At 54.0% G+C, this 19,131-nt stretch overlaps 1 protein-coding gene across 3 annotated transcripts in view; it reads left to right on the top strand.

The window, feature by feature from the left end:
- The window catches only part of LOC131664929 (uncharacterized), a 28,735-nt gene extending 9,604 nt beyond the window's left edge, over positions 1-19,131 (top strand). The window contains exons 2-26 of one of the 3 annotated variants that reach the window (XM_058936414.1): positions 4,381-4,512; positions 4,626-4,741; positions 5,185-5,344; positions 5,839-5,872; positions 8,831-8,978; positions 9,043-9,222; positions 10,599-11,042; positions 11,112-11,306; positions 11,521-11,582; positions 11,775-11,963; positions 12,290-12,461; positions 12,529-12,636; positions 12,712-12,782; positions 12,858-13,237; positions 13,317-13,441; positions 13,524-13,662; positions 13,749-14,037; positions 14,114-14,238; positions 14,310-14,441; positions 14,536-14,690; positions 14,897-15,257; positions 15,323-15,988; positions 16,067-16,571; positions 16,641-17,013; positions 18,195-19,130. In XM_058936414.1, the coding sequence (XP_058792397.1) occupies positions 4,446-4,512; positions 4,626-4,741; positions 5,185-5,344; positions 5,839-5,872; positions 8,831-8,978; positions 9,043-9,222; positions 10,599-11,042; positions 11,112-11,306; positions 11,521-11,582; positions 11,775-11,963; positions 12,290-12,461; positions 12,529-12,636; positions 12,712-12,782; positions 12,858-13,237; positions 13,317-13,441; positions 13,524-13,662; positions 13,749-14,037; positions 14,114-14,238; positions 14,310-14,441; positions 14,536-14,690; positions 14,897-15,257; positions 15,323-15,988; positions 16,067-16,571; positions 16,641-17,013; positions 18,195-18,506 (5,508 nt within the window). In that variant the 5' untranslated portion in view covers positions 4,381-4,445 and the 3' untranslated portion in view covers positions 18,507-19,130. Of the gene's footprint in view, positions 1-4,380; positions 4,513-4,625; positions 4,742-5,184; positions 5,345-5,838; positions 5,873-6,795; positions 7,010-8,830; positions 8,979-9,042; positions 9,223-10,598; positions 11,043-11,111; positions 11,307-11,520; positions 11,583-11,774; positions 11,964-12,289; positions 12,462-12,528; positions 12,637-12,711; positions 12,783-12,857; positions 13,238-13,316; positions 13,442-13,523; positions 13,663-13,748; positions 14,038-14,113; positions 14,239-14,309; positions 14,442-14,535; positions 14,691-14,896; positions 15,258-15,322; positions 16,572-16,640; positions 17,014-18,194 lie in introns of those variants that run through there. The other 2 variants (XM_058936413.1, XM_058936415.1) reach the window with 2 other exon arrangements.

The raw sequence follows: 19,131 nt of genomic DNA on the forward strand, positions 1-19,131 counted from the left end.
CATTCGAGAATTTACCGCGCGATGATTCGCTGCCGGATTGATATTTCGTGGGGGGATCGATCCTTATACCAGTTTTTCTTACGCCGAGCCGTACTCGGACGTAAACGACGGACAAATCACCTCGCTCCAACTATTCATTAAATATAAGTGCGTTATTAATGACTTGACGGGCCAGCTGGCCAGCTGCAATTCCCTCGCGATAACTCGTATTACTTCACTTGTTTATGCGCCCGATGCGCGTGGATATGTGCAAGCTACAGCTGCAATAATGTATTGCAAGATTTGATTTGTTTTCATTGTAAGCTCGACACTCGAGCTTCTTTCTTTGATTAAGGCGTATGCAAATATTGTCCAATGCGCAGCGAACAATCGCAACAAGTCGTAATTAGCCTTGCGACGATGATCATTACTACTTTGCAATTGGAAAATAATAATTATAAAAGAAGTTTACGACGGGTCGATTGTTCGCCGATAAAAACCGCGAGCCCTTGCAAATGCAACAAGTGCCTATAAATAACCAGATCAAACGATGAATTTAAAGATACGATCAAAAGAATAATATAAAACGCGATGAATGCATGTTTAAAGGCCGCGCGCACAACGTGTTCTCGTGCGAAAAAATGACGGAGCAGGAGGAGGAGCAGGAGGCAAAGCAACGATAGCTTACTTTAAATAGCCAACGGATGACTATTCAGTCTGCGGCACATCCCGCGTGCACCGTTCCCGCGCGATCAGCCAACACGATCACGTACGCCAACAGCTGCGGCTCCATAATGCATCGCGCGCGCCCGATAAGCATCGCGCGTCAATCGTTTCTGTTCCGGGCGGCGCGCTGCCCATCGCCAATGACTGGACCGTCGCGCGTCAAAATTCGCTTCCCCGGCTAAATCTAGCAGACCCGGTCGCGCGCGTCTCCGCTTCTCTCGCGTCGGCGCCGCGCGGCATTTTGCCGCGTGCTCGCGAGCTTTCGTTCGCTCGACAAGTCGATTATTCGATTATTTATTACTCGCTCGGCCGACCATTTGCATAATAGGTTTTTGCGCTCTCGGACGAAAATCCGCCGTTTTATTTTTTTTTCTTCCTCCGTCTCTCTATCTCGTGCGCACGTGTGCCACGACAGCGGCGGAGCTTTATCGTCGCGCGGATATATTTTTGAGTCGCCTGTTATGTGTCATGCTTACTAAATTGGCCATTCCAATGCCTCAAGTCTGCTCGCACAATGAATAACGCTATTAATTTGGACGACGAGTCTTGATCTTTTTATTCAGTTTATTCGACGAGGCCGACGCGGAGATCGTTGGACTGAAAAATAACTACTATTGTTATTGTAAAATCTCTCAGCACGACTGTCCTAAAAGGAAAGATCTCTATAATTTTTATCTTTCTCCCTCTCCCACTCTCCAATTCTTGAAATATCGAAACAACAGTGTTCCCGAGTTAAATACATTAATTCGCTCACATTTATTTCACAACTGATCTGAAGCACGATTATATCCCTGAGATCAAAAGTCTTCCTTAAAAACTATCAGTTTCTCAAGTCATATTTATCATTGATAATTTATTCATGGATGCAAATACTTGTAGAAACAGTTTTTCGAAAACAACGTAATCATCCGACTGTCGGTATCCTAAGTAAATAACTTCTTCGCGGCGAGCGAGGAAAAAAAGTGTGATCGGTCAATCAAATTTTTCAACTCAATTATCACGCCCTTGAGTAACGGATACGCATAGAACGCATAAAAGAGAGAGAGAGAGGGAGAGAGAGAGAGGCACGATTTATCCTTTAACGCGCAAGTTAAATAAACAATCAACAGCGAGCTCGAGCGATCCCGACAAAGCTAACGTCAAAATTCTCGAAAGGTGAAATAAAAGGGAACCGAGCGGTAATCCCAGGCGCGTCATAGTGACGCGCTGTTATCCTTTTTTTCTTTTTTTTTGTCCGCCACGTTATATTATCATAAGAAATCGCATGGCGAACGTACAATTACCGCTGGCTCGCTTGCGGGACCACCACGCCGAAGAAAAATACGGCCGAGCGCGCGAGAGAGGCTCGCGGGCGCGCGCCTCTCCGTTTATTATTCAAGGCATGCATTTCTCTGGCAGCGAGCGTGCTCTCGCTTTTCACGGCGAGCCGCGGCTGCAATCCCTCCTCCTCCTCCTCCTCCTCCTCCCACGCACTCTCGATCTCATTGAAAGCAGGCATTGTGAGTTGTTGTTTGGCCGCCGGCTGTTGGTACACCGTAAAAGGAAATAACACGCGCGACACGGGCCGCGCGGCTTCGCTTTTTTCTCCCCCCCCCCCCCCCCGCCATTCCCTTTCTTTTCGTTGCTTGCGCTTCTTCTTTCCCTTTGAGCACCCTCTCGCGCGCCACAATGCCCGCACTTGATTCTCTGTTTCTCGGAGTGCAATGCGCGCGAGTTGATTTGTTGGGCGCGCAAACGCTGTTGCGCGATACACGGAGGCGGCGACCGCGCAGCTTTATCTTTCGGCGGCGCTTTCGCGCCCGTCCCGCGCGCTGCCCAGTGTCAAGGTCCTCGAGCTCCCGATCTCCAATTTAAGCTCGATCCGCTCGCATTTTATCGATCCCAGCGACGCAAGGCTGCCTTTTTTTTCACGACGCGTTCTAATAATAGCCGCCTCGGGCGAGCGACGCGGCTGCGTAGCGCGTCAATCGAAAAGAAGAGTTATCGACGAGCGGTCTTAGAACCAGTAGCTCGGCTCGCGCCTAGTAGGACCTTAACCTTGACGGAGAGCAATTTTCGTGCGCGCGAGGCCTTCTGATTCATTCGCGCGTTGCGCGAGAGTGGCTCCTTTCAAAACAGTCCTCGTTCGGTCAAATGTTCCTCGCCATAAATGTGCCGAAAAATTAGACTCGAACACGGGCGCTGGCCTTTAATGAGGCGAGCAAAAGGCCTCGTTTGTACTTCGACTCGTTGCCCGCGCCCCTTTTCGTCTCGACACATCCGAGTGTGTACGTAGATCGACAAGCGCTATCAGTCGTCGGGGGCACTGCCAAATCAGGCGTTATGTGTAGCGTGGCTTTGTTCCTTCGTACGCGCACTAGCGAGAGAGCCGAGACAGACATTGACGAGGCCCTACATGGCAAGTCGATTACATCGTCGTTGCTGTCGTCGTTCTCGCTCTGCGCATTTCGTAAATCAGCCGAGAGCAATTTAATCATCTAACATTTTTACCAAAGCTTCTATATATAGCCCGGCGTCGAGAAACAGCGTGCTTTTTACCTCTTCGTCCCCCCAAATTCTCACTCTTGCAATTAAATATGTAGGCCAGAAGCGTACCCCCCCCCTCCCCCCACCACCTCTCTCCACGACTGGAGATTCGGAAAACAACAAATGGATTCAATTAATCGTGGCGTTTTTATTAAAGCAGACTCACGAGCTGAAAATCGAATGGTCGCGGCAGCGGCATTAGGCAGCGCACTTCTCGTGATTAGCAAATCATCCATACGTAACGTCGTCGTCGCAACTGCATCACGACGTACACTTAAAATACAAATGAAACTGTGAGAAAAGAGAGCTCAGAGCTCGCAGTCTCGCTGGTCGCGCGCGGCCAGCTTCTGGCAGACCTTTTATTAAAATAGATTAACAGCTCGGTATAACTATTAGGGAAAATAATAGCCGTGGCGCGGACGCTTCGGTCGCTAGTGTGCGCCACACGAGCGGGCAAAATAGACGTTTTATCGGACGGGTAGAAGAGTCGCTGCGGAGCCTATAGCGCGGCTGATGAATAATCGATGAGCCTCTCTCGGCAGAGCGCACGAGGCAAAATTTACGTTTTCGATTTTGAATATTCGATTAGCGCGGCTGCCGCTGCTGCTGCTGCTGCCGCCGCCGCCGCTACTGCAACCTAGACCTTCCTCTCTCTCCCGCGCGCGCGCGAACGAGCGAGCTGCAGCTCGGCTGAGATCGTAAATCAGGCGCAACATCTCTCGCTCGTGGGAAATCCGCGAGATTCTTTATCCGGCTTGTTGGTTGCGCGCGCGGGAGAGAGAGAGAGAGCAGACGCCACAAAGCTTTTGTGGAATAGCCAATGACGGAACCGGAAGGACGCCGCGCTGTACGTGTATACAGAGAGAGAGAGAGAGAGAGAGAGAGAGAGAGAGAGAGAGAGAGAAAGAGAGAGAAGATGGCCCAGAAAATTGTGCCTGATAGAGATTTTTTTGGGCAAAACGGTCAAGCACGCTCTGGCGCGATATCTGATGCGACATTGTTGCCGTGATACAAGGCAAACGGGTCAGATCGAGCTCCAGGACAAAGTCCGTATTCGCCTCGATTTCGGGAAAATCTTTGTAGAGCGATCGTTAATTCGTCAACCGGGCGATGCGCGTGAAGTAATGGTGGGCTCGATGTGCGTTGCAGATCGACACGAGCGTCTCCACCACAAATGCAGTTGGATCACGGGCAGCAAAGGCAACGGCAGCAGCATGGACTCCAACGTTGGTCTCGACTACATTGTGGACAATCCCGACTACTGCAACAAGCTCGCTTCCGGTAAGCTTATCTCCGGCAAGGCTCTGCTTTAGATTATCCTCTCGCGGCAGCGGCGGCAGCAGCAGCAGCAGAGAGAATAACCGTTACGTAAACCGTTTACGACTACGTTGCAGCTTTGGACACGGCCTGTCCATCGGTGAAGAAGCAAGTCGTCGAATTGCTCTCAGCCCTCTGCGTCTACAGCCAGGACGGCCGACAGCGCGCCATCGACACTCTGCACATTCACCAGGTACATCGTGATTAAGGATTACGGCCGCCGCGGCTCTCGCGCGATAGATCGTAAATTCCTCGCGGCCAGCTGCGACGCGCTCACGCCAACGTTATCGCCTCTCGGCCGACTGCAGCGTGCAGCTCTGCCCCCCCCCCCCCCGCCCACTCCTGCTCGTTCCTTCTCCGATTCCAGCGCGACTTGATTCTCGCTCGCGCACGCTAATAATCCCGTTGGCGACGAGCCGTCGACGCAGCATCGCTGGTCGCGGCTCGAGTGCCGGCGCGCGTAACGGACAGTACGCTGCGTCCAGGGTCCGTCGATCGCAAGCCCGAGCAGCGCTGCGACCGTCGTTCGGCGAGAACTTGACGAACCCGACCAATAGAGCGCCGGGTCGCGCCGCGCGGGCCAACGACGAGCGCGGCAATGGAACGATGACTAACGGTGCTTGCGTGCTTGCGCAGGAGCGCAAAGGTGAGCGCTACCGGCTGCGAGTGGTGGTCGACGAGCTGCGCCAGGCAAGCGCCGAGGACTACCAGACTGCACTGCTGGCATTCATCAACTGTCTAGTCATTTCTGCGCCGGTCCTCAAGGACCGCGTCAGGATTAGGAATGAGTTCATCGGTAAGTCACCGACATACACATCGCGGTTTTCTCAATCCCGGTTGGCCCGGTCAAAACGGCAATTTCGAGCAAACGGCGATGACGACGACTATGATGCGGTGACGGCGTTGATGGGTCGACTCGGACCACGATTTCCTCTCCCTTTGTTCTCGGGCTGTGTATCTCGCTTGTGTTCTATGGTGATTTCGGGGGACGAGTAATTGAGATTTAACGCTGATTTATTTCCACTTTAGCTGCCACGGCTCTTTCTCCGTCCAGAGACGATTCAATTCTAACTTATTGATTTCGTCGAGCAGTTCTTTGACGCATCGAATTACGACCCGAAGCACGGCCAGTCGAAACAAACGTTCTCGTCGAATCGCGAACAAGATACGCGGAATAAACGACGATGTCCGAGTTGGCTCATGCGCATGCGTCTCACTCGCCAAGAGCTTTTCGCTAGTTTATTATTGGAGCGTGTCGATGTAATTGTTTTAACGTAATTGCTTTTGCAGGTCTGAAGCTGCTGCCGATCCTCAACGATCTTCGGTGAGTAACGCGAGTATCAACGATCTCTAATTTCACGGCGTGAGCTCCGTCCGTTCGTCCGCCTGTCTGCTGAGATAATACGCTCAAGAATGTCGAGCAATAAACGCTACCGTCGGCGGAACTCGCCCGCTCGTTGCGCGAACAACAGGCGAGAGGCTCTTCGCGAGTCGTCTCGCTCACGAGGCTCCAATAACATTCGGTCGGCAATAACAAACACCGTTGAGCCGCCACTCGCGCTCGCGTGCAACATCAAAGGCGCACGTTTCGGACGTGACAAAAACGGGAAAGCCCGTGCATCGACGAGTCGCGAGAGCGCCGGCAGGAGGAAAGCAGCCGCGAGAGCTCGGATCGATCGGCGCGAGCGACGAGAGCCGGAAATTGGGAAGCGGCGTATCGGCGCATCGTCTTGACTCCTCCGCCCCATCCCGTCGCATTATTTCCGTGTAGCGGCGTCCCGGGCTCGTCGAATTCCAAGCGCGATCCGCCGCTCCGCCTGGCACTTGGTTGCCCGCGATGGGTGTTCGGTCGGCGAGAGCGACAGCGCGGCGATCGGAGAGCGCGCTCGTCTAGTCGCGAACGACCGGGCGCAAAGAAAGCACGTGGACGGGGGCCGATGCACCGCGCGAGAGCGCCTGGGCGACGGACTGAGAAATAGAATCGGTAGTTGCATTCCTAGTGACCTTTGGGGAGAAGTCTCTAGGGAGCGAGTGAGACTCGCGGCGGAGAGCGCGCGTCCCGAATTAGCCCGCGCGGCACGGCGGCACGGCGGCACGGCGGCACGGCGGCACGGCGGCGCGAGCGAGAGAGAGAGGAGGATGCACCTGCGAGGGCAACGACGACGGACGACGCGAACGAGCGGCTGGAAGAGCGGCCGCGGCGATAGCGCCTCAGTCTCGGGTTCTCCAGTGGCGAGCGCACACACGCTTCCGCGTACGATCCGCAGACACGCTCGGCTGCTCGCCCCTTTCGTCCGCTATGCCAGCGCTCGGATAAGACGCCTTCGCGGGGCCGATATCGCCGCGCGCGCGCTGCCGCGTTTCCGGTCGCCAGTGTGCTTTCCGCAGCGAGCGAGCGAGCAGCAACAGCAGCAGCAGCAGCGCGGCCATTCGCTTTGTATATGGGAGTGCGCGCGTGTGGGTGCGTATTCTTTTCCATGGGCGCGCGATTCCCTTCTTCCATGCGCTCCCACTTCTTTTTCCGGCGCGTTCGTGGGCGCCGCGGATGATTGCGGGCCGCCGCGTCCGCGCGGGCACCGGCCGGGAGCGCGCTGCGCTACAAGCGCCGCTGCCGTCGCGGGCGTATGGAAAAGTCATTGTTGTTGTAACCGCCTTTTTTCTCCGGCGAGTGCGCCTAGCCGAGCCGACGAGTGTGGTGTAATCCTCGTGCGCGCGCGCGCGCGCTCAACGATTCCGATCGAGGCCCCGCTTATAGCGCCTTTCCTCCGACTGGCGCCGTGGCTGCAGCGCCCGTCGTTTCTTAATTCTAACTACGCTCGCTCTTCAAAATTAGAATACTACGGCTCTGCGGCGACTCGCCTGCGTGAAGTGTGTGTGTATGTGTGTGTGTGCGTGCATGCACGCGCGTGTGCGTGAGAGAGAGAGAGAGAGAGAGAGAGAGCGAACTTTTCAAGTAAATTTCTGCCGACGAGCGAGCATTTGCGGAAACCAGATTCGAGATTAAACATAGTAGGTAGGTAGGTGCACCCAAGCAAGTTTTCGTATGATTCACTCGCGAGCTAGGCCTGGCTGCTTTCGTGGCTGCGTAGTAAAGCCGGAGAGCGAGAGGGTGGTTATATTTAAAATAACCGCCCTAAAATAAGCATTAAGATATCTGTCAGTGTCCGCGCCGCTGTCGCGGTGCAGGTCGCGCGCGAGACCGAAAAATACCATAGAATGAAATGCCATTCCTTGCCGCCTCGGAACAATACTTGTACAGACAATCGGAACGCCCGGGCGCGTCTTCATCCAATTTTTCTTGTCTTTTTCTTTTATTTTATTTCTTTCTCGTCACTTCCGACCGATCCCTCTCCCGCTTGCCGTCCCTCGTATCCACAGTCCTCGTGTACGCGTGCGCGCTCGATCGGGCTAATTAGATCGGCAATTTGCAATTTCCTCTAATAGTCGTCGCTCTCTCGCGCGTGAGAGCATGAACACAATGCAATCGCGCGCGTACCTGGCGTCTTGCCGCCGCTGCGCCACGGCGATAAACTTTGACGAGACTTCCTGGGCAAGGATCATTAAAGCCCGGAGCGATTATACGACGCGACAGCGTCATCTCGGGGGGAGAGAGAGGGAGAGAGAGACATTTATCCCTGGGCCGAAACATCGATCAACGAGGCTGACAACGGGGCAGGCAGAAACAGAAGCACGCGACAAATCGATCGATAGCTCGCGCATGTGAAATATTTAGCGGCGGCGAGTGCCAATCTACAGGTATAGGAGAGCGAGGAGTACGCGCACAAACGGCGTATAAGTCATTCGCGGTCCGTCAATTTTTCCCCGAGACAATGGCTCCTGCATACACCGCGGCTTACAAAATATGCCGCCTTTCCGTTACCGCCACCGACTCGATCGCACGTCCACATAGTAGTAGTAGTGGTAACGGTGGTCGCTCGTTCAATGCCTCTCTCTCTCTCTCTCTCTCTCTCTCTCTCTCTCTCTCTCTCTCTCTCTCTTACTCTTCGCCGTGTGTTTAGTTTAAGTTGGCTTTAACTGCGTTCATCCGGCGCGCATCATTGTCAGTCGACTTAGGTGTTCACCGTCACAGCCGTGACAGAAATCCCGGAGCGAGTCCTCCGTACGTGCGTGTCCGGTTCGCTGGCGCGCTTCGGTTCCTTTCTGCCAGTCCTTTGCGAAAGCAAGAAAGCTCGCCGAGCGCACGGCAATGGTGTCGCCCGAGTGCGATGAGTTTGTCGAAAGTTGTTGTGCCGTCGTCAGTGTTCGAACGTTTGTCTTTTAGAAAGGACAAGAACCACGTGCCGGACTTGAGGGTGCAGCTGGACGTGTTCGACGACCAGCGGGACACGGACGAGGAGCTATCCAATCAGGGCCCACCGGGCATCGACTTGTCGTCGCACGTCGATGTCTTCTATGCCATTCTCGGACAGGTGAGGCCCGCGATTTCCGCGAAACTGACGATGCGCACATATGTGAGTGTGTTTGCACGCGCAGGTCGCAGACACGCCACAGGAGATCCCATTCCTGAGCATACTGCAGCACCTGTTGCGACTTGATCCGAAGGAGCCGGCAAGCGATCTTGCCTGGGACATCGCCGAGACGCTGGTTCATCGAGCTACCTTACTTGAGAGCCGGGAGGATGCTACCAAACTCCTGAGGTCGCCTAGCTTACAGGTATCTTCTTTGTCTCTGCCTTCAACGTGCTTCGACTTCCAAAGGTCAATATGTATGACTTGACCAACTCTATACCATCGGCGGATATGACCTCACCGTTTCATTATTGGCCACAATGGGCATCGAAATTAATTGACCGTTACCAAACATCGCGGTTCACAGAGATCTCGGACATTGCATTACAATTATCATTGTAATCTCAAGTTGCAAGTAATTCAGCCTGTTTCTCCACGATTCACAAGTCCAACTTACTTTCCTGCCGAATTTTCCACTGGCTATGACAAGAAATCGTTATCTACGATTATTCGGCTATAGTTTCAGTCGTGTCATTTCTAAATTCGTGCCCATAGCTGTGGCTTTTATATGCGCATACAAAGATCAAAAGAAAAACGCCAGCGGCAAGATGTCCTTGAAGGTTCGATAATCATTTCGGACGTCGAATGCTTAAGTATGTAAATTGGCATAGACGTATAAAACTTTTTCGCGCGCAGATCGTTAAAAATCGGGGTTTTCATTGCATTCACACCCATCGTATTCAGGCACATAAACGAAGACGGTTTTTAATTTTTTTTTCTTATTAATTGAGAGTTTCGATGGGAAAAAATCTGCCAAGCTACTGCTATTTGGTCATTTACTACGATCAAAAGGTTATATTCATTTCGCAACGCGTTCCTTAGAAACCTCACTTTGAGACCTATTAAGCACATTAAAGCGACGATGTGAATTAATTTTACGAGCTGGAAATAGATATTAGCCGCAGTAATCCTTTGAGCCTGTACCATATATACTTGTAGATGTCTAGTCTGTGTAGTGACGCAACGACCAAAATGCTTTCTATTGCCAACTCTAATGGGTTTTTAATTCACGTACGTGTCATGATGTCAACCGTGCGCGCACGATGATCATAATAATCGTATTGCGCGCTACAGATGGTGAGAGTATATTCTCTCTCTCTCTCTCTCTCTCTCTCTCTCTGTGAGAGAGTTGGCCGAGACAGAGAGGACGGGACGAAAGAAAAAAAATCAGTCACGGCTGAGCTAGTCGCACGGAATGTATATATCTATAAATTCTAAAGATGTAAAGTAGAAAGTTCCGGTAGAGTGAGACCTGCGCGCTGGCGTCGTGCACTGCACGTCCATCCCGCGCGAGCAATTTCTAACGCATTCATCTCAATCTCCTTAGCCCGACTGACTCGATACGATAAAATAATAAAAGCAGCAGTCCGCGATATTACTGCATTAGCAGCGACGGGGCGCGCGATTATCCAACCGTTCGCTCTCGCCCTGGCTTGCGAGCTGCACCGCTACAACTTTCTCATACGTACGTGTAGCGCGAACGATAGATGCTTGTCTCACGAGACGCGTGATTTTCCGCAGACGAACCTATGCTGTCACTGCCGAGGAAACGACCAGACCTGCGGCGTCGGCGGCGGCGGCCGCAAGTCCTCGGTGCCCACGACGACGGCCACGCTCAACGGCACCGCCACGTCGCCGACTGTTGCTGGCGGCGGCGGCGGTGGCGGGGGTCCGGTGCCGCCGCCGCCACCGCCGGCCCTCGTGCTGCCGCCGCCGCCGCCGCCGCTGCTCGCGCCTAGTGGCCCCGCCGCGGGAGGAGGAGGACCGCCACCGCCGCCTCCCGGCGCGCTAATGATGACGATGATGGAGCCGCCGCCGATGCCACCGCCGCTCCTTCGCACGGCCAGCCGCGTGCCGACCCCCGAGCCTCCCAGCAACAGCGCCAAGCTGCTGCCGCAACAGGAGATTCCTACGCCCAAGGCCAAGATGAAGACCATCAATTGGAACAAAATCCCAAACCACAAGGTATGAACGGGGCCGCGGCTGCGACGTGCCCGTTGACGATGGCGCGTGACCGGCGCGGATTGATCGCAGGTGATCGGCAAGAGGAACATTTGGTCGCTAGTGGCCAACGATCATCAGAACTCGCCGATGGCTGACCTGGATTGGGCCGAGATGGAGGGCCTATTTTGTCAGCAGGTGCCGCCGATCGCGCCAGCCAACTCCGCCTGCGCCAACAGCGCCGGCAGCGGAGCAGAGGCCGATAAGAGGCGCCGCGAGCCCACGGAAGTAAGTCCAACGGCGGCTTTATCGGCCGACTCGAATATTTGAGGCGAGATGCGCTGTCTCTCGCTCGACGAGCGGGACGCCGTGAAAATAGCTCTCAGCGGCGTGCGCGTGTCGCTCGAAAGGGGAGAGGCAGCGCGCAGCCAACTCGCCGATAACGAGGCAGCAAAGAAGCTTCGACGCCGATTAATGGCCGGGCCGTTTGCTTGAATTTCAGATCGCACTGCTGGACGGCAAGAGGAGCCTGAACGTCAACATATTTCTGAAGCAGTTCAGGAGGTAACGAGCCCGAACCCATTCCGAGTCTCGGTCCGCGCTCTCGAAAATGTGCCCAGGCGCGTTACGCAAGCGCGCGGTGTCGTCAGTCGAGGGCGCACAACGCGCGCGCGCAGCACCGAAATACAATGGGGCAGCGCGCGCTCGGCAGTTTCTAAAATCGGACGTTTGTTGTTATTGCGGCGGTGGCGGCAGCTCGAACGAGGACATCATTCAGCTAATCAGGGACGGCGGCCACGACGATATAGGCGCCGAGAAGCTGAGGGGTCTGCTGAAAATCTTGCCCGAGGTCGACGAACTCGAGATGCTCAAGGGCTTCGACGGCGACAAGTCGAAGCTCGGCAACGCCGAGAAGTTCTTCCTGCAGCTCATTCAAGTACCAAAGTGCGTATGGCCGTTGCTTTTGTTGTCATAACAGAGCTGATAACGCGCGCACCTCGGCCGCGACAGAGAGCAGCAGAGCTCTCTCTCTCTCTCTCTCTCTCTCTCTCTCTCTGCGTAGGTATATGCCGAGTGGGCGCCTACTCGCGCTCCAGTAAAAATAGCGGCTGCTCGCGCTTTCTTTAGGGAACGAACACAAATATTTTACCGGAAGCGCGAGATATATATTTTAGCGCAATGACAGCCATAGGCAGCTCGGCCCGTCGCTCCGTCGGGTTTAATGACTTGTCTCCTTTTTCTCGCTCGCTCGCTCGCTCGCTCGTTCGCAGTTATAAGCTGCGAATCGAGTGTATGCTGCTCAAGGAGGAGTTCGCGGCGAACATGAGTTACCTTGAACCAAGTATCAATTCTATGATCCTCGCTGGCGAGGACCTCATGACCAACAAACCCTTGCAAGAGGTGCTCTACATGGTGTTGGTTGCTGGCAACTTTTTGAATTCGGTGAGCCCCGCCACCTCCTTATTCGTTTGCCGATCTGCACTCGCTTAACTTTTCGATTGCTGGACAGGGCGGCTACGCAGGAAATGCCGCCGGCGTCAAGCTGTCGTCCCTTCAGAAATTAACGGAGATCCGAGCCAACAAGCCCGGAATGAATCTCATACACTACGTGGCGATGGTTCGTCGGAGAACGATTGTAGTAAGTCACCGCTATTCGACGCGTGCTTTAAAACGACATTCTTTTCCGTCGCAGCAAGCGGAGCGCAAGAGGAAGGATCTGCTGAACTTTGCCGGGAACCTGAATGCCTTGGACTCGGCTACCAAGTGAGTACTCTGTCTCTCGTTCGACGGTAGCGATTGGCAATTTCTCACGACATTTCTCGTAACGCCGCGTCGCAGAACGACGATCGAGCAGCTGACGAACGAGTTCAACGCGCTCGACACGCGGATAAAGAAAATCAGCAGTCAGATCGAGCTTCCGACCACTGAGACGGACATTCAGGGACAAATGGCTCAGTTCTTGGCGATGGCCGAGCAGGAAATGGCCCAGCTCAAACGCGACATGGAAGAGTTGGACGCGGTGCGCCGTAGCCTCGCCGAGTTCTTCTGCGAAGACTCCAATACCTTTAAAATTGAGGAGTGCTTCAAGATCTTCCATCAGTTCTGCCAGAAATTCAATCAGGCGGTGGCGGAAAACGAGAGGCGGCGCATACAGGAGGAGCAGGTGCTTGCCAGAAGGAAGCAGAGGGAAGAGCAATTGCTCGCCAAGAAACGGCTGCGTGAGTATTGAGCGAGACAGACAACATCTCAGGAGCTGAAAGTGATTGCTTTTTCTTTTGGCACGACTGGCGTCTGCAGTGAGCAGCCAAGCGGAAACGCCGAATTCCGAGACAGACTCCTACTTTATGGACTACAGCTCCTTGGAGAACGGCACGAACGGCACGAACGGCATGCCCCAAAAGTCTTACGGCCGCGACGCCAAGGTCGGTGTTTTTGCTCTTCGGAGAACCACTTGAAAATGGTATTTGTAATATACGTAAGCGAGCTTGTTGCTATCGTTTTCAGGTAAAAAGACTGCAGAACGGCATGGGCACGTCCGAAGAGGATGTGTCGGTTACCGGTTCGCCCAGTCTTCGACGACGCTTGGGCTCTTGCTCGGGCGGTCCCGATCAGCTCTCTACCAAAGAAGATACTTATTCGCCAGGTGAAACACCTCTCTGCCCGGGCTCTCCGCTCTCTATTCCTCCAAACTCACACTTGTCAATTCATCCGCCGTGATCTACTTCGCAGATGTAACGCCAAATGGAACCTTACGTCGTAGAAGAAGTCGCATCCCGTGCGAAGATGACGACAACAATTTGATGGACTTTTTGCGCACGACCGGTCAGGACAACGCGCGAGAAAGAAAGTCTTGGGGTAGCTTGGATCGCTCGTGGGCCAAGCGAGCGCGCGGCCAGCCACGCAGAGGCGATCTGTTGAACGCCGATTTCTCCGGTGACCGCGAGAGGCCCAGCTCGCCGTCGCCGCTCGTCGAGACCAAACCCTTCGTCGGCCAGGAGGAGGAGAGCAAGCCGACGGGGTAAGCCGCTGCCGAGGCAGCCCCGTCATTTCCCTCGATTCGCGAGTAAAAGTAATCGTATCGTTTGGCGAAGCAGAAAAGCCTGGAGACAAAAGATCGAGGCTTGGCTCACGGAGAACGAGAAAGAGGAGCGCGCCGGAGAGGAGCTTCAGCGAAAGACTAGGCAACGACAAGCCAATCGCCGGTCCTTCGAAGATTCAGGTAGAGATTGAGTTTAGAATAGGCGCTTTGTCGCGATGTTCGCGTTGCTAATCGTCCCGACGCATTCGCAGAGAACGAGGGCAAAGGTTCGCAGCCGAACTCTCTCGCCGAAGAGAACTCGTCGAGTGATAAATACCAAAAATACGACTGGCGTCCGTCCGTGGAGAAAACCGACGTGATGCGAACGATGGAAGCCATCGAAGGTAACTCACAGCTCACAGCTCCGAGCGCAAGGCGTTCGCCGTCGACTTTTGTTCGTACCTCATTCAAAAACACAATTTTCCGATGATCCGTCAGAAGCGCAACCCGCATCGTCGCAAAAAGACAAATCCCCATGGAGAAAGTCCAGTCTGAACGTTCCGAGCAGTCTTGAGGAGAGCGATCCCCGATATTCTCGCAGACATCGCTCTCGTTATAATCAAGACAATATCTTGGGATCGAGCACCCTTCAAGTACGATTACAAAACTATTCGATTAAGCATCACGGACTGGAATGTTTTTCTTGAGCCCAGTCGGCGGCGTCGTGTGCGATTCGCTCGACTGCGCGTAACAGCTCACGAAAGAATTCCATCCCAAGAGTGAAACTTGACTCTTGGGATTCCGATTCCGATGCCAAACGACTGGCGAAACGCGAATAATGGGAAAACCACTGCTTCAGGCGATCCGAGAGGAGGAGCGTAAAAAGAAGGCACCAGAGCCGGCGGACAGCGGCGTCGACGAGTTGACCATTTACCTGCGCACCCCGGCGCCGAGCGCTCAGCAACAACCCACGTCTCGCAGGGTTTCGCAGCTGAGCAGGCGCAGCAATGCCGAGCAATGCTCGGAGATGACTCCGAGCGACAAGATTGAAATCGACTCGGATAACATCGAGACGCCACCGGCCACGAGGAGACTGTTCAGCCCGCCCAAAGACCTCAAACTTGCCGACAAGGACAGCACACCGAAGCGAGATCGCACGCTCGGCGCCACGACCACGCCTGCTCGGGAGGTCGACAGCTCGTACACGGACCTCGGAAGTGGTACGTTAACGCGTTGGACGCGAATTCGGCACGCTGCGATCGGTGACGGCTTTCTCGCTCCGCAGGCAACTTCGACAGGTTCTCGGCGGCGCGGCGCACGCGTCGTTACAAGAAGGGCCAGGACCCGGCGCTCGACAAGGACGGCTTGAAGCTGGAGCTCTCGCACGCCGACGCCGGCTACGACGAGAGCCACGCGAGCGCGACCGGTTGCGCGGCTCCGAACGCGCCCCGTCGACCGAGCAGCCTGGCGCTCGCGGAGAGCAGCAGCAGCCAAGACGGCGACGCGATGCTGCTCGTCTGGCAGGACAAGCTGAAGCGTCGCGACGCCGGCCAGCACGAGATCGACGCGGCCATGGCCGAGATCGCCAAGTCCGGCGAGGACCTGCAGCAGCTGGCCCGCAGCCACGGCGCGTCGCCGGTGGCGTCGACGAGCGCGAGCTCGACGCGGGGCTCGAGGCTGCCGGTCACTCAGCCGGCGCCGGTGCTGGCCGTCACGAACACGGTGCTCAGCCCGGTGATGCAGGAGTCCAGGCCGAGGGACGCGCCACCCGTGCACAAGGAGCACGCGACGCCGAGCAGGGAGCGGCGCCGAAGCATGATCGATCCCAGCATGGTCAAGGAGTCGCTGAGGCTGATGAACGAGCCGCAGCTCGTGAGCAGCCCGACGGACGAGAGCCTGCCGCCGAGCAGCCTGCTGCTGAGCGGCCGCCAGCTCGACGCCAAGCTGGACGGTAACGTCGAGAGCGGTCGTCGCCGCGTCCGCGCGGCCCCCGGCGCGACCCTGCTAACCGCGAACGATCGGCGCACAGCTGGCGCGAGTGGCCGCGACGGCTCGGCAGCCTACCTGGCGGCCGGCCAGCAGCAGACCACCTCGCCCGGGCAGGGCTCGGCCCGCTACATCCCCGAGCTGAGCGCGAGCAAGGCGCGCGAGCAGGAGCTCAACGACGAGGGCTTCGAGGAGACGCAGAGCCTCGTGTCGGAGAGCCTCAGCCAGGAGGCCTCGTCGGGCAACTACGAGACCGACGCGCACGACTCGACGCGCTGCTCGCCGGCCGAGCTGACGCGCGCCGGCGGCGCCGGCGGCGCCGGCGCGGCCCTGTCCAAGGCCGCTGTCGGCGTCATCGGCAGCGCCAAGTCGCTGCAGAGGCGCGACGGTCCGCGGCACGCCCCGGACAAGAGCCTGTCGAGGATCAAGAGCTTCGAGCGGAGGGACGCCAGGGAGGGGGGCGTCGCCGCCAGGGCGGGCAAGGGCCAGGAGGTCTCGAGCTACCTGCCCAAGAGGACCGCCAGCCTCAAGAGGGAGCCGCCGGCACGGTGCGTAGCGATCGCGGCACCGCTCGGCCCGAGCCGCCTCCTGACCGAGCCTCGCCCACTTTGTTGCAGCAAGTCAAGCCTGGAAGGCGCGAAGCGCGCGGCGAGCGGCGCCAGTCCCCGCGGCGAGGTCGAGCGCTCGGGCTCCCGCAGCAGCCTGCGCAGCTCGCGCAGCTCGCTGAACAGCGCCACCTCGGTGAACACGGTGCGCAACCTCGGCCCCGGCGCCCATCCGCACCTCAACCGGTACACCTCGGCCATACGCGCGCTCACCAACGACCTGCGCAAAGGCTCCGCCGGCTCGGCCGCCTCGTCCAGCGCCGCCGACGAGAAGAGGCGCGGCTCCACGCCCCGCACGTCCATCGGCAAGATGCCCGCGAGCCGGAGCAGCAGCAGCGGCAGCAGCGTCGGGCCCGCTGCCAGGAATATCCGCAAGGCCGTCGGGGTGAGTGGCGCGCTTCGACAACCAGCGCTTTCGTACACCTTACGTGTGCTTCGGATCATCCAAGTGATATCTGTGTATTTTTACTTCCTCTTTTCGAGTTTCGATGCTAGAGAGCTCTAAATGGTCAAATTTATTTTTTCTTGACGGATCACATTTTTTGGAAGATCATCACTTTTTTATATTCGAGTTGTGGAGCGGGAGACAAGTGAAAATCATTGCTGATTCAATAACGAACAAGCCTGTTTTTTTTCAGATTTTAAAAACAGTTATTCAAACCGGAATTCTCTCAAATTAACTAAGAAAATGCCGATGACTGCACATTTTATTGTTTAAAAGCCCATAATTTTTGTTCTACTTAACTTCCGGGAGCCCGAAGTGCACCCATTTATTTGTTATTGCATCAAAAGTACACTTCATTTTTCAAATTATGAAAATATTAATTACAACAAAAGATACCACCAATTGAGTCAACGAAAATTGCTTGATTTTACCAAATCTAATGAAACCTAATTATAAAGAATAAAAGTATAATAAATTATTGTAGATTATATCGTGCTTGTGTAGCTGTTTACAACAAATTCACACACAATTATCAACAATAAAAATTTTGTTCGTATATGAACATTAAATTTCAATGCGGAAAGATTAAAATTGTAAAAATATTTTAAGAGTTTTTATAACAGCACACTCTAAGTCTTCGACAGTCATATTCAAACTTGTTTACGGTCGAGTTAAAGTTGAGCAATTTTTGTTGACTTAATGAGTGATATCACTTCTTTTAATTAATATTTTTATAATTTAAAAAATCTAGTGTGTTCCTTATGCAATCACATATTGAGTAAAATAAAAGTTATGACCTTTCAAACAATAAAATATCTAGTTACTGACAGTTGTTTTGGTTAATTTGCGATATTTTGGGTTCTAATAAATATTTTTACAATCTAAAAAAACGAGTTTTTTTTCTGTATTGACTAATCAATCGTTTGACTTGTCTTGAATAGGCAAAAAATGTATGGTCGTTTAAACTTTTCGTTCGTTAATAACAAATTAATTTGACCACTCAAAGCTTTTCAGTATTGATATTTTATATTTGAGGAACATGCAAGGCCTACGAAAAGGCTCGTTGCTCCTACACTAAAGGAGGAGCAGCGAGTAAAGGCGAGCGGGGTTTGTTCGTTTAGGCCTCGTCGAGCGTATCGAGCTCGGGCGTCGGCAGCCTGAGGAGCCGCCCGGCAGCCGTGACCTCGCGGAGCAGCAGCAGCAGTAGCAGCGGCGTCGGCCAGCAAGTGCTCGCTCACAATATCCGCAACAACAGCATAGGCTCGGACAAGTCAACCGGCGCCAAAAGCACGAGCAGCAGCCGCATTGGCCAACCGCGCGCCAGCAGTGGTGTCGCCACGAGGAGTCAAAGCTTCATGCGACCCACAGCGGCGAGCGTGAACAAAGGCTCTATCGCTAACCTACCCAAGAGCATCAAGACTCTCGTCAAGTAGTCCTTCCTCTCTCTCTTTTCTCTCTCTCTCTCTCTCTCTCTCTCTCTCTCTCTCTCTCTCTCTCTCTCTCTCTCTCTCTCCCTTCCCACTTTACTTTGCCTCTCAATCAAACAATCGAATTTTGTTTAACGATCGGATGCCATTTACGCGCGAATGTGCAATCGTACGACTGAAACGCTGTCTTTATCTTATTTTTATTACTTTTTTTTTGTTTAATATAAGAGATGTCCTATATTTTACGTTGATCCTTCTGATTGATCCTCTATTTTTTATTTATTTGACATCGCGACATTTAATTGTTATCGTGCGACGATGGAAATTTTGAACTCTGCTCGGACTAGACCGATATAACAATCACACTTTTACACACATTTAAACGTGCACTGTCGAAACTCAGGTCTCCTTCCTCCTGGTCGCGCAACGTTAGACAGAGATAAATAGTATTTTGTAACACCTGTAACATACGATGCGACTAACATTTAAGTACCTATACGTACATATCATCGAGAATCAATTTATTAATAAAGTTGACTTGTGATCAAACACCTGCAGTCATTCAACTGTACTACTGTCGTGCGACGAAAAATAAAAATCAGCATTAATATTGAATAAAAATTAAACTGAC

This window comes from Phymastichus coffea, unplaced genomic scaffold (assembly GCF_024137745.1).
Source record: "Phymastichus coffea isolate CEN01 unplaced genomic scaffold, Cenicafe_Pcof_1.1 PCOF00046, whole genome shotgun sequence".
Lineage (NCBI taxonomy): Eukaryota > Metazoa > Arthropoda > Insecta > Hymenoptera > Eulophidae > Phymastichus > Phymastichus coffea.